This window comes from Xiphophorus hellerii, chromosome 2 (genome assembly GCF_003331165.1).
Source record: "Xiphophorus hellerii strain 12219 chromosome 2, Xiphophorus_hellerii-4.1, whole genome shotgun sequence".
Classification (NCBI taxonomy): Eukaryota; Metazoa; Chordata; class Actinopteri; order Cyprinodontiformes; family Poeciliidae; genus Xiphophorus; species Xiphophorus hellerii.
The window spans coordinates 20664748-20674947 of NC_045673.1; the positions used below are offsets into that span (position 1 = coordinate 20664748).

The window sequence follows — 10200 nt, forward strand, 5'->3', positions numbered from 1 at the left end:
GCACGACCCACATATTGAGGCCTTAGTCATAACGGTGGTCGCAGGTTCGATTCCCAGCCTAGTGACATTTGCCACATGTATTCCCCCTCTTTCCAGTCGAACTACTACCTACTTTGGTACAATGAAAGACAGAGATTAAGTCGTAACTTACTTATTGTATCAAGTGTAAAGTCTCTTCTGGTCAGATGGGTGATAGGACTGAGATGAAATGTGTTGACCTGCCCATCCATGAGCAATGACCTGCATGACCTGTGTCACTGTGGAAATGATTTATTGTTCTGTCCAAAATTAAAACACTAAGATCTTTAGTTCTTTCCTGACCCAAATCCTCAACTCATTGATGGGCTTGCTGCTTTCTGAATTTATGTATTTCATTGGGGTTTGGGTATGTTATATCTTCATCATGGAGCACAGGATCATAGTGACATCAACTGTAAGGAATGTATTAAAGTCCTTGAACGTAAATGGAAAACTGTTTCAGGTTGAAGGTTATTTACTACAATTATTTTGTGTCAAACACTAAATTCTTGACATCAGTCAGTCTGGAGAGGCTCTTAGTACATTTCTCAGGCTTTGGGATTCAAGAACTGTTTGACCAAAAAGATCACTTAGGCCAAAAAATATATATCTTGATGATGATAGCTATATTTGGAGGATTGACAAAATAAAAGGCTAACTTTTTGGAGACTGCAAGTCCTGTTACATCTGGCATAAAACAAAAAAGAACATCATCTTACAGAACCATGAATGCTGCCATCTACCAGAAAGTTCTGATGGAGAATATTCTGACATCGGTTTGTGACCTCAAGCTGAAACACTAGGATTAGGCAGAAGAACAATGATCTCAAGAACAGCAGTAACTCCATCTTTGTTGGAAAGAAAATGATAAATGTATGTTTGGAGAGACCTAGTCAAAGTCCAGCCTTAAATTTAGTTCAAAAGTCATTTCATTTCATTTCAATGTGGCTGAAATGAAGCAATTCTGCAACAAAAAGTGGATCAAAGTTTATCCACAGAAAAAGACTCAATATTAGTTACCAACATTTGATGCCAGTTGTTATTTCCATGAATTAAATTAAATTGAGTAGAATAGAATAGAATGAAATATACTTTATTGATCCCCAAGGGGAAATTGTTTATCAGCTGACAGGCTACTCCATCCAAATTGTTAAATATTAGTAGTACAAACATAACCACAAGCAATAAAATGTATTATATAAATATATACATTTCTATGTATAAGAACTTCTATATATGAATAAAAATAAATGTTTATCAATACCTAAATCTGTCATGTTGGACGCTACTCGCTTAACCCACATGCAGAACACAAACAAGAGATGGAGGATTCAGATAAATTAAATTTATTGATGAACATATCAACAGTTAGTGAAATGTGAGTAACTTCTAGACCCACTGGATCCGGGGCGTCAGCGATCTGAGGGCTGGGAAGATGACAGGTAAGTGAGTTGTAGGAATTATGGGGGAGGAGTAATGGAGCGGGCTTACTGGGAGAGAGGAAGTGGATCCGCCAGGGAGGGAGATGGTTGGGACGTTGGAGTCCGGGTTCTTGCGCAAGAGAGAGGTGCAGTCCAGGTTCCGATGGCTGGAGGTTGCCGAAGGGTGGCACGTCGGAGGGCGGGCAGGTAGTCGGACCGTTAGTCGACCGAGGGGCAAGCTCCACGAGAGGAGTCCTGCGAGAAGGTCAGAAAGACGGTTCAAATTAGCTGAGTACACAAATAAATTCTCGGAGGACTAAGCTCAGAGGGGCTCAGGGCACCAAAACAGGTATAACACTCCGGCACCGGAGAACTGGCCACCCGCTCCTCTTATAATGTTAATGAGGCTGATAACGCACAGTTGCGCGGGGACCATCCTCCTCCAGAAGCTTCCTCATGGCTCCCCCTGGTGGACAAAACTGCTCCCTACGAGTACAAAAACTCCAGTATCTAACAAAATCAGATAGATAGATAGATAGATAGATAGATAGATAGATAGATAGATAGATAGATAGATAGATAGATAGATAGATAGATAGATAGATAGATAGATAGATAGATAGATAGATAGATAGATACATAGATACATAGATAGATAGATAGATAGATAGATAGATAGATAGATAGATAGAAAACTATTCAATTAAATCTAAAGGATCTAGCATAGATAGATTTGATTATATATATGGGATCTGTTAGTTTTGTAAAGGACCTGATAGGATAACTTAACACAGTCTGGCTACTTATGATTTTAACAGTCAAACTCACTCTGACAAACACACATTGGAACATGACAAAATATATTTTTCAGTCCTTTATTGTATGAGATGAAAAATGTCTGAGCATTCACTTGTTGAAGTTTATTTACATACAAAACAAATTAAAGCTTATTCATTCCAAAAACAACAGACATTTCCATAATGTATTTCACATAAATACAATCCAGGATGCTCATTGTTGCAGGTCGATGCCTTCAGAGTTGATCATTTGATTGTAAGCCTCCTCAACCCATGTAGTGGACTGTCTGAAGCAGATTAATCGTCTCTTTACAGTCTCTACTCTGCAGATTGTAAAAACAAAATAGAAATCAGTTTTATCCTCTTTGGACCTGAAGTCCAGTTTCTACATCTTGTTGAAAAAATGAAAAAGGAAACTCACATGAATCCTTTAATAGTGCAGGAGCTGTGGGTCCTTGTTATGTCCACAATCATTTTTCTTGGCACTCTCATGTTGCTGAATTGGTCACAACAGGTTATTGGACCAGTGTTGTACTGTACTGCGTCAGCTGTGAGGAAAGCAAAGCGAGTCGGCATGAAAATATATATCAGATGTGTTCAAATCGAAGAACAAACAGAGATCACTCACGCATGGCGTCGCAGCAGCAGGCGATGATCAGTATCATTCCTACGGACAGGCAGAGAGTCTTCATGACGCTGATGGTGGAAGATGATGGAGGCGATGATGTTGTGTTGCTTCTCGTTTTGCTATGATTGTGACTGAGCTCTGCGACGCTTATAAATCCTTTTCAGTGGGGAACTGAATTTTTTTTTTTTTTTGAGGTGGCAATTTTTCCAAGCTAAAATTGTTTGCAAAAAATTCTTAATGGTTAAAAAAAAATCAATTTCACAGAAAAGAAAAAGTTAAACCGCTGCTGCTGCTCAGTTTCACAACGTCACTAAGTCACTGACCACAGATGGGTTGCGGAAATAAAGATCTTAATCTCTGTGACACTTTACTCAGCATTTGTCTTTGTATTTTCCTGGAAGCTGTATCTGTAAAGGTGAAGTATATCACACCTTCAGTATTTTGAAACCAACATTTTTACACATAGTAGAATCATGTCTAGATTAGGTTAGGCTACCTTATTTGCACCCACTGGTAGACTTTTAATGGGATTCAGTCGGTACTTGGGTCAAATTCAGCAACACTTTGTTCTCAACACTTTGTATCACCGTCCCGTCCAAATCCAAGTTAACTGGGGTTGGATCCTCACTGTGGTGGCTGTGGCAGAGTCAAAGTCGCCTTAAATGAGCTGTTTCGGGGGTGCTGTGGTGGCGCCAGGGCAAAGCACGACCCACATATTGAGGCCTTAGTCATCATAATGGTGGTCGCAGGTTTGATTCCCAGCCTAGTGACATTTGCCACATGTCTTCCCCCTCTTTCCAGTCGAACTACTACCTACTTTGGTACAATGAAAGACAGAGATTAAGACGTAACTTACTTATTGTATCAAGTGTAAAGTCTCTTCTGGTCAGATGGGTGATAGGACTGAGATGAAATGTGTTGACCTGCCCATCCATGATCAATGACCTGCATGACCTGTGTCACTGTGGAAATGATTTATTGTTCTGTCCAAAATTAAAACACTAAGATCTTTAGTTCTTTCCTGACCCAAATCATCAACTCATTGATGGGCTTGCTGCTTTCTGAATTTATGTATTTCATTGGGGTTTGGGTATGTTATATCTTCATCATGGAGCACAGGATCTTAGTGACATCAACTGTAAGGAATGTATTAAAGTCCTTGAACATAAATGGAAAACTGTTTCAGGTTGAAGGTTATTTACTACAATTATTTTGTGTCAAACACTAAATAATTGACATCAGTCAGTCTGGAGAGGCTCTTAGTACATTTCTCAGGCTTTGGGATTCAAGAGGGGTTTGACCAAAAAGATCACTTAGGCCTAAAAATATATATCTTGATGATGATAGCTATATTTGGAGGATTGACAAGATAAAAGGCTAACTATTTGGAGACTGCAAGTCCTGTTACATCTGGCATAAAACAAAAAAGAACATCATCTTACAGAACCATGAATGCTGCCATCTACCAGAAAGTCCTGATGGAGAATATTCTGACATCGGTTTGTGACCTCAAGCTGAAACACTAGGATTAGGCAGAAGAACAATGATCTCAAGAACAGCAGTAACTCCATCTTTGTTTTAAAGAAAATGATAAATGTATGTTTGGGAGAGACCTAGTCAAAGTCCAGCCTTAAATTTAGTCCAAAAGTCATTTCATTTCATCTCAATGTGGCTGAAATGAAGCAATTCTGCAACAAAAAGTGGATCAAAGTTTATCCACAGAAAAAGACTCAATATTAGTTACCAACATTTGATGCCAGTTGTTATTGCCATGAATAGAATTAAATTAAATTAAATTAAATTAAACTAAATTAAATTAAATTAAGTAGAATAGAATAGAATGAAATATACTTTATTTATCCCCAAGGGGAAATTGTTTATCAGTTGACAGGCTACTCCATCCAAATTGTTAAATATTAGTAGTACAAACATAACCACAAGCAATAAAATGTATTATATAAATATATACATTTTTATGTATAAGAACTTATATATATGAATAAAAATAAATGTTTATCAATACCTAAATCAGATAGATAGATAGATAGATAGATAGATAGATAGATAGATAGATAGATAGATAGATAGATAGATAGATAGATAGATAGATAGATAGATAGATAGATAGATAGATAGATAGATAGATAGATAGATAGATAGATAGATAGATAGATAGATAGATAGATAGATAGATAGATAGATAGATAGATAGATAGATAGATAGATAGATAGAAAACTATTCAATTAAATCTAAAGGATCTAGCATAGATAGATTTGATTATATATATGGGATCTGTTAGTTTTGTAAAGGACCTGATAGGATAACTTAACACAGTCTGGCTACTTATGATTTTAACAGTCAAATTCACTCTGACAAACACACATTGGAACATGACAAAATAAATTTTTTAGTCCTTTATTGTATGAGATGAAAATTATCTGAGCATTCACTTGTTGAAGTTTATTTACATACAAAACAAATTAAAGCTTATTCATTCCAAAAACAACAGGCATTTCCATAATGTATTTCACATAAATACAGTCCAGGATGCTCATTGTTGCAGGCCGCTGCCTTCAGAGTTGATCGTTTGATTGTAAGCCTCCTCAACCCATGTAGTGGACTGCCTGAAGCAGATTAATCGTCTCTTTACAGTCTCTACTCTGCAGATTGTAAAAACAAAAAAGAAATCAGTTTTATCCTCTTTACACCTGAAGTCCAGTTTCTACATCTTGTTGAAAAAATAAAAAGGAAACTCACATGTATCCTTTTTTCATGCAGGAGCTGTGGGTCCTTGTTATGTCCACAATCATTTTTCTTGACACTCTCATGTTGCTGAATTGGTCACAACAGGTTATTGGACCTGTGTTGTACTGTACTGCCACAGCTGTGAGGAAAGCAAAGCAAGTCGGCATGAAAATATATATCAGATGTGTTCAAATCGAAGAACAAACAGAGATCACTCACGCATGGCGTCGCAGCAGCAGGCGATGATCAGTATCATTCCTACGGACAGGCAGAGAGTCTTCATGGTGTTGATGGTGGAAGATGATGGAGGCGATGATGTTGTGTTGCTTCTCGTTTTGCTATGATTGTGACTGAGCTCTGCGACGCTTATAAATCCTTTTCAGTGGGGAACTGAATTTTTTTTTTTTTTGAGGTGGCAATTTTTCCAAGCTAAAATTGTTTGCAAAAAATTCTTAATGGTTAAAAAAAAATCAATTTCACAGAAAAGAAAAAGTTAAACCGCTGCTGCTGCTCAGTTTCACAACGTCACTAAGTCACTGACCACAGATGGGTTGCGGAAATAAAGATCTTAATCTCTGTGACACTTTACTCAGCATTTGTCTTTGTATTTTCCTGGAAGCTGTATCTGTAAAGGGGAAGTATATCACACCTTCAGTATTTTGAAACCATCATTTTTACACATAGTAGAATCATGTCTAGATTAGGTTAGGCTACCTTATTTGCACCCACTGGTAGACTTTTAATGGGATTCAGTCGGTACTTGGGTCAAATTCAGCAACACTTTGTTCTCAACACTTTGTATCACCGTCCCGTCCAAATCCAAGTTAACTGGGGTTGGATCCTCACTGTGGTGGCTGTGGCAGAGTCAAAGTCGCCTTAAATGAGCTGTTTCGGGGGTGCTGTGGTGGCGCCAGGGCAAAGCACGACCCACATATTGAGGCCTTAGTCATCATAATGGTGGTCGCAGGTTTGATTCCCAGCCTAGTGACATTTGCCACATGTCTTCCCCCTCTTTCCAGTCGAACTACTACCTACTTTGGTACAATGAAAGACAGAGATTAAGACGTAACTTACTTATTGTATCAAGTGTAAAGTCTCTTCTGGTCAGATGGGTGATAGGACTGAGATGAAATGTGTTGACCTGCCCATCCATGAGCAATGACCTGCATGACCTGTGTCACTGTGGAAATGATTTATTGTTCTGTCCAAAATTAAAACACTAAGATCTTTAGTTCTTTCCTGACCCAAATCATCAACTCATTGATGGGCTTGCTGCTTTCTGAATTTATGTATTTCATTGGGGTTTGGGTATGTTATATCTTCATCATGGAGCACAGGATCATAGTGACATCAACTGTAAGGAATGTATTAAAGTCCTTGAACATAAATGGAAAACTGTTTCAGGTTGAAGGTTATTTACTACAATTATTTTGTGTCAAACACTAAATAATTGACATCAGTCAGTCTGGAGAGGCTCTTAGTACATTTCTCAGGCTTTGGGATTCAAGAGGGGTTTGACCAAAAAGATCACTTAGGCCTAAAAATATATATCTTGATGATGATAGCTATATTTGGAGGATTGACAAGATAAAAGGCTAACTATTTGGAGACTGCAAGTCCTGTTACATCTGGCATAAAACAAAAAAGAACATCATCTTACAGAACCATGAATGCTGCCATCTACCAGAAAGTCCTGATGGAGAATATTCTGACATCGGTTTGTGACCTCAAGCTGAAACACTAGGATTAGGCAGAAGAACAATGATCTCAAGAACAGCAGTAACTCCATCTTTGTTGGAAAGAAAATGATAAATGTATGTTTGGAGAGACCTAGTCAAAGTCCAGCCTTAAATCTAGTTCAAAAGTCATTTAATTTCATTTCAATGTGGCTGAAATGAAGCAATTCTGCAACAAAAAGTGGATCAAAGTTTATCCACAGTAAAGACTCAATATTAGTTATCACCAACATTTGATGCCAGTTGTTATTTCCATGAATAAAATAAAATAAAATAAAATTAAATTAAATTAAAATAAATTTAGTAGAATAGAATAGAAAGAAATATACTTTATTGATCCCCAAAGGGAAATAGTTTATGAGTTGACAGGCTACTCCATCCAAATTGTTAAGTATTAGTAGTACAAACATAACCACAAGCAATAAAATGTGTTATATAAATATATACATTTTTATGTATAAGAACTTATATATATGAATAAAAATAAATATGTAAACAAATAAAAAAATAACAAGCCTGCACATGCAACTATACATAAACTATAAATGAGTGCAGAGAACATCAGATTTAAGTAACTCAGAGTTATTCAGATTACATACTGGCAGAACTAATTAGGAAAACAATTTCATTTTAATATAAGTTTAATATAGGTCTGTTTAGATAGCTTGTTTAAATCACAATGGAAAAAATACATTTTATGTTTACCCAATCTATCTGTCTGAAATCACTAAAAGGGAAATATTTCAAATGCTTAAAGTAATATTTCTCCTATTTATTTTTGAGATGATGTACTAGCCCTTTAAAACTTAAGTCAGTGCATTAGTCATTGTCTGGTTTATGGCTGTAAAGATTTCCGTATTTCAGTGGGTCTGCATGTAATTCTAAGAAAGCTGTGACCAGACACAATGTTATTTTTAAAATTAGGAAGTCAGAGTTCACCCTTTCAATGGTTGGATTATAAATATAAACTGAACATTCCTGTGTCGAAACGCACCATGATTCAGTTCCTCTGTTTTTGCAAATCTATTTGCAAACGGAGATGAAGGAAACATTGATCACAACTCTGCTGGGAGATCAGATCAGAGATAAGACTGCCCCCGCAACATATTTAGATTGCAGCTTTCACACTTTAGTCCATGCAACGAAGTCACAGCTTGTTGTTCAAAGGGACTTTCAGCCCTGCACCCATGCTACAGTTAAATGTTTATACCTAAATCAGATAGATAGATAGATAGATAGATAGATAGATAGATAGATAGATAGATAGATAGATAGATAGATAGATAGATAGATAGATAGATAGATAGATAGATAGATAGATAGATAGATAGATAGATAGATAGATAGATAGATAGATAGATAGATAGATAGAAAACTATTCAATTAAATTTAATGGCTCTAGCATAGATAGATTTGATTATATATATGGGATCTGTTAGTTTTGTAAAGGACCTTATAGGATAACTTAACACAGTCTGGCTACTTATGATTTTAACAGTCAAACTCACTCTGACAAACACACATTGGAACATGACAAAATATATTTTTCAGTCCTTTATTGTATGAGATGAAAAATGTCTGAGCATTCACTTGTTGAAGTTTATTTACATACAAAACAAATTAAAGCTTATTCATTCCAAAAACAACAGGCATTTCCATAATGTATTTCACATAAATACAGTCCAGGATGCTCATTGTTGCAGGCCGCTGCCTTCAGAGTTGATCATTTGATTGTAAGCCTCCTCAACCCATGTAGTGGACTGTCTGAAGCAGATTAATCGTCTCTTTACAGTCTCTACTCTGCAAATTGTAAAAACAAAAAAGAAATCAGTTTTATCCTCTTTACACCTGAAGTCCAGTTTCTACATCTTGTTGAAAAAATAAAAAGCAAACTCACATGTATCCTCTTTTCATGCAGGAGCTGTGGGTCTTTATTATGTCCACAATCATTTTTCTTGGCACTTTCATGTTGCTGAATTGGTCACAACAGGTTATTGGACCTGTGTTGTACTTTACTTCGTCAGCTGAGGGAAGGAAAGCAAGTCGGCATGAAAATATATATCAGATGTGTTCAAATTGAAGAACAAACAGAGATCACTCACGCATGGCGTCGCAGCAGCAGGCGATGATCAGTATCATTCCTACGGACAGGCAGAGAGTCTTCATGACGCTGATGGTGGAAGATGATGGAGGCGATGACGTTGTGTTGCTTCTCGTTTTGCTATGATTGTGACTGAGCTCTGCGACGCTTATAAATCCTGTTCAAAGAATTGTTAATGGTTAAAAAAATGTATTAAACAGAAGAGAAAAAGTTTAACCGCTGCTGCTGCTGCTCAGTTTCACAACGTCAGTAAATCACTGACCACTGAAGTCACTGACCTCACTGACTACAGTGGTCAGTGACTTCTGCAGTCACTGACCACTGGGTTGCAGAGATAAAGATCTTCTGTACAGAAGGACTTTACTCAGCATTTGTCTTTGTGTTTTCCTCTAAATTGTATCTGTAAAGGTGAAGTACATCTTCACCTTTGAAACTGAAGTTTTTATACAGAGTAGAATCATGTCTAGATCAGATTAGGCGGAAAATGGGTAGAAATATGAGAGAAAAATAGTAATTAAATGAAGGGTATCTGTGTTTTCATCTGAGTCTTTATCCAAAATTGACAGCAAAGTTATTAAATATTTATTTTGGATCTACTATGGATAAGGAGTGCCCACGCCCGTTCCTCGAGAGCTACATCCCACAGTTTTTACATCCCACACCTGAATCAAATGAGCTTCTCATCAGGCCTCTGCAGAGCTGAGCGACTGCTGGTGAGGCAATATACTTTATTTTAGTATTTACAGTGCAACA

General features: G+C 37.0%; 3 protein-coding genes across 3 annotated transcripts; all 3 read right to left on the reverse strand.

The window, feature by feature from the left end:
- Positions 1-2300: 2300 nt before the first annotated feature.
- On the reverse strand, positions 2301-3041 carry LOC116710366 (C-C motif chemokine 3-like). The gene is made up of 3 exons (XM_032549392.1): positions 2865-3041; positions 2658-2784; positions 2301-2559 (listed from the first exon to the last, which is right to left on the reverse strand). Exons 1-3 carry the CDS (start codon positions 2926-2928, stop codon positions 2451-2453), a joined length of 300 nt encoding a protein of 99 aa, XP_032405283.1. The 5' UTR covers positions 2929-3041; the 3' UTR covers positions 2301-2450.
- Positions 3042-5302: 2261 nt separating this feature from the next.
- LOC116710376 (C-C motif chemokine 3-like) lies at positions 5303-9717 on the reverse strand. The gene is made up of 4 exons (XM_032549398.1): positions 9605-9717; positions 5830-5985; positions 5623-5749; positions 5303-5525 (listed from the first exon to the last, which is right to left on the reverse strand). Exons 2-4 carry the CDS (start codon positions 5891-5893, stop codon positions 5417-5419), a joined length of 300 nt encoding a protein of 99 aa, XP_032405289.1. The 5' UTR covers positions 5894-5985; positions 9605-9717; the 3' UTR covers positions 5303-5416.
- LOC116710387 (C-C motif chemokine 3-like) lies at positions 8888-9646 on the reverse strand. The gene is made up of 3 exons (XM_032549410.1): positions 9449-9646; positions 9244-9370; positions 8888-9146 (listed from the first exon to the last, which is right to left on the reverse strand). The coding sequence occupies exons 1-3, from the start codon at positions 9510-9512 to the stop codon at positions 9038-9040; spliced, it is 300 nt and encodes a 99-aa protein (XP_032405301.1). The 5' UTR covers positions 9513-9646; the 3' UTR covers positions 8888-9037.
- Positions 9718-10200: the final 483 nt, after the last annotated feature.

Bases quoted from the DNA above. Each gene is read 5' to 3' on its own strand.
- LOC116710376 (XM_032549398.1), bottom strand. From the start codon at position 5,893: ATGAAGACTCTCTGCCTGTCCGTAGGAATGATACTGATCATCGCCTGC. The intron at 5,750-5,829 runs GTGAGTGATCTC...CTTTCCTCACAG, and splicing joins CTGCTGCTGCGACGCCATGC to CTGTGGCAGTACAGTACAAC. The intron at 5,526-5,622 runs GTGAGTTTCCTT...TACAATCTGCAG, and splicing joins TGCATGAAAAAAGGATACAT to AGTAGAGACTGTAAAGAGAC.
- LOC116710387 (XM_032549410.1), bottom strand. From the start codon at position 9,512: ATGAAGACTCTCTGCCTGTCCGTAGGAATGATACTGATCATCGCCTGC. The intron at 9,371-9,448 runs GTGAGTGATCTC...TCCTTCCCTCAG, and splicing joins CTGCTGCTGCGACGCCATGC to CTGACGAAGTAAAGTACAAC. The intron at 9,147-9,243 runs GTGAGTTTGCTT...TACAATTTGCAG, and splicing joins TGCATGAAAAGAGGATACAT to AGTAGAGACTGTAAAGAGAC.
- LOC116710366 (XM_032549392.1), bottom strand. From the start codon at position 2,928: ATGAAGACTCTCTGCCTGTCCGTAGGAATGATACTGATCATCGCCTGC. The intron at 2,785-2,864 runs GTGAGTGATCTC...CTTTCCTCACAG, and splicing joins CTGCTGCTGCGACGCCATGC to CTGACGCAGTACAGTACAAC. The intron at 2,560-2,657 runs GTGAGTTTCCTT...TACAATCTGCAG, and splicing joins TGCACTATTAAAGGATTCAT to AGTAGAGACTGTAAAGAGAC.